The sequence below is a fragment of the Myotis davidii genome, unplaced genomic scaffold, assembly GCF_000327345.1.
Source record: "Myotis davidii unplaced genomic scaffold, ASM32734v1 scaffold1173, whole genome shotgun sequence".
NCBI lineage: Eukaryota > Metazoa > Chordata > Mammalia > Chiroptera > Vespertilionidae > Myotis > Myotis davidii.
In genome coordinates, this window is record NW_006284348.1 from 42514 (window position 1) to 44881 (window position 2368).

General features: G+C 61.0%; 1 protein-coding gene across 1 annotated transcript in view; it reads left to right on the forward strand.

Moving 5' to 3' along the window:
- The window catches only part of LOC102751372 (cationic amino acid transporter 3), an 8459-nt gene that overhangs the window by 4775 nt on the left and 1316 nt on the right, over positions 1-2368 (forward strand). Inside the window, exons 3-8 of the mRNA XM_015571262.1 lie at positions 1-178; positions 580-692; positions 846-1068; positions 1514-1653; positions 1757-1836; positions 2259-2362. Coding sequence (XP_015426748.1) covers positions 1-178; positions 580-692; positions 846-1068; positions 1514-1653; positions 1757-1836; positions 2259-2362 — 838 coding nt within the window. The remainder of the gene's footprint in view (positions 179-579; positions 693-845; positions 1069-1513; positions 1654-1756; positions 1837-2258; positions 2363-2368) is intronic.

Sequence of the window (2368 nt, forward strand, 5' to 3'; positions counted from 1 at the left end):
GTGTCCTGGTCCTGGGAGCTCGCGAGTCGGCCCTGGTTACCAAGATACTCACCGGCGTGAACCTCTTCGCTCTCGGCTTTATCGTCCTCTCTGGCTTCGTTAATGGACGTCTGCACCGCTGGCAGCTCACGGAGCGGGACTACGAGTTGACCAAATCTGAGTCCAATGGCACCTTGAGGTCAGGAGGGCAATGTTTGTTCTTAAATATATTTTTTATTGATGATTGTAGAAAGGAAGGGAGAGGGAGAGAGAAACATCAATGATGAGAGAGAATCAATAATCGGCTGCCACCTGCACACCCCACACTGGGGATCGAGCTCACAACCCGGGCCTGTGCCCTGACCGGGAACTGAACCTTGACCTCCTGGTTCATAGGTCGATGCCCAACCACTGAGCCACGCCGGCCGGGTGGGAGGGGACTCTTGGCCACAGACGTGTGTGGAGTGCAGAGCTGGGAATGCGGTGGGAAGCAGATCTGGGCGGTGGGGCTGGTGGTGGGGGAATGGATCAGGGATGTGGTCCCGTAGAGATAGCTGACCTGCTCACCCCTCTTCTTCCTCATCCCTTCTCTCACCACAGCCTGGGCCCTCTGGGCTCCGGGGGGTTTGTGCCTTTCGGCTTGGAGGGGGTTCTCCGCGGAGCAGCCACGTGCTTCTATGCGTTTGTTGGTTTTGACTGCATTGCCACTGCAGGTAACGGTCAGGCTGCCCCATGGGGGGTGTGGGCCGCCCTTGGGCACAGGGTTGGTGGACGGTTGGCCCGGCTCCGGGGAGTTTCAGAAGGAAGAGGGTCTTGTGCCTTCCCTCGGGGTGTGTCCCTGACCCCACACCCCTCCCACCGTGCAGGGGAAGAGGCCCGCCACCCTCAGCGGGCCGTCCCCCTGGGCACCGTGATCTCGCTCTTCATCTGCTTCCTGGCGTACTGTGGGGTCTCGGCGGCGCTCACCCTCATGGTGCCCTACTACCAGATCGACTCCCACAGCCCCCTGCCAGAGGCCTTCCTCCACGCGGGCTGGCCCTGGGCCAGATACGTGGTGGCTGTGGGGACCCTGTGCGCCCTTTCGTCCAGGTCAGTACCATCAGCTGCCTCCCCGTCAGCTCCCGTCCTCAGCTGCCCCAGGCTTGGGTGGAGAGACGAGGGGAGACACACCTTGAGCCGTGTAGACGCCCTAGCCAGCTTGGCTCAGTGGCTAGGACTTCGGCCTGTGGACTGAAGGCTCCCGGGTTCAATTCTGGTCAAGGGCATGTACCTTGGTTACAGGTTTGATCCCCAGTCTTGTTCGGGACAGGGGCGGGAGGCGATCAATGGATGGATCGTCCATCCATTGATCATCCATTGGAGGATGAGATCAATGGATCTCTCTCTGTCTCTCCCCCTCCCTTCCACTCTCTCTAAAAATCAATGGAAAAATATCCCAGGTGAGGATGAACAACAGCGAAGTGTGGGCCAGGCCTGGGAAGCCCAGCCTGCCCGCTGGCGATCACCACACACACGTTTCGCTTCCCTCTGCCAGCCTCCTGGGTGCCATGTTCCCCGTGCCGCGGGTGATCTTGGCCATGGCAGAGGACGGACTCCTGTTCCGGGCACTGGCCCGGGTCCACCCCCGAACACACACCCCCATCGCAGCCACCGTAGTATCTGGCACTCTTGCAGGTGAATAAGCCAAACCCACCCCCATTGCCATCCCATTCCCTCCACTGGGATGTCCCCAGTGGGTCCTCGCCCGCTCCCCACGGTGTCTGCGCCCTCCTTGCAGCGCTCATGGCCTTCCTCTTCGAGCTCAACCACCTCGTGGACCTCATGTCCATCGGGACCCTGCTGGCGTACTCCCTGGCGGCCTTTTCCCGTTGCCTCCTGCACAGCCCCTCACTGGGGACCAAGCCCACAACCCGGGCATGTGCCCTGACTGGGAATCAAACCGGGACCTTCTGGTTCTTAGGTCATCAACGCTCAACCATGAGCCACCGTGGCTTGGGCTCGTGAGGGAAGAGAGAGACAGAGAAAGGGAGGCATCGCGGTTGCCTCACATATACGCACCGACTGCGGACAAACCTACAGCTGGGCCCGTGCCCTGACCACACATGGAACCTGGGGCCTTAGATGCACTGGAGGATGCCCTCCCAGCTGAGGCCCCCAGGCCAGGGCTTGAACCGAGGGTCCTGATGGGGGGGCGGCTCCTCTATTGCCTTCATGCGGCCTCTTCAGGGTCCTGCTCCCCTCGGCTGGGGGAGGGGCCGTGTGATGTTGGGCGGGGAGAGGCGGTGTGCAGGTTGCAGGCATGTCTGTCATCCAGGTACCAGCCAGACCAGCATTTAAGCCAGAACGAGAAGACGGAGGTGGAAATAACGGAGATAAAGCTTGGGCTGGA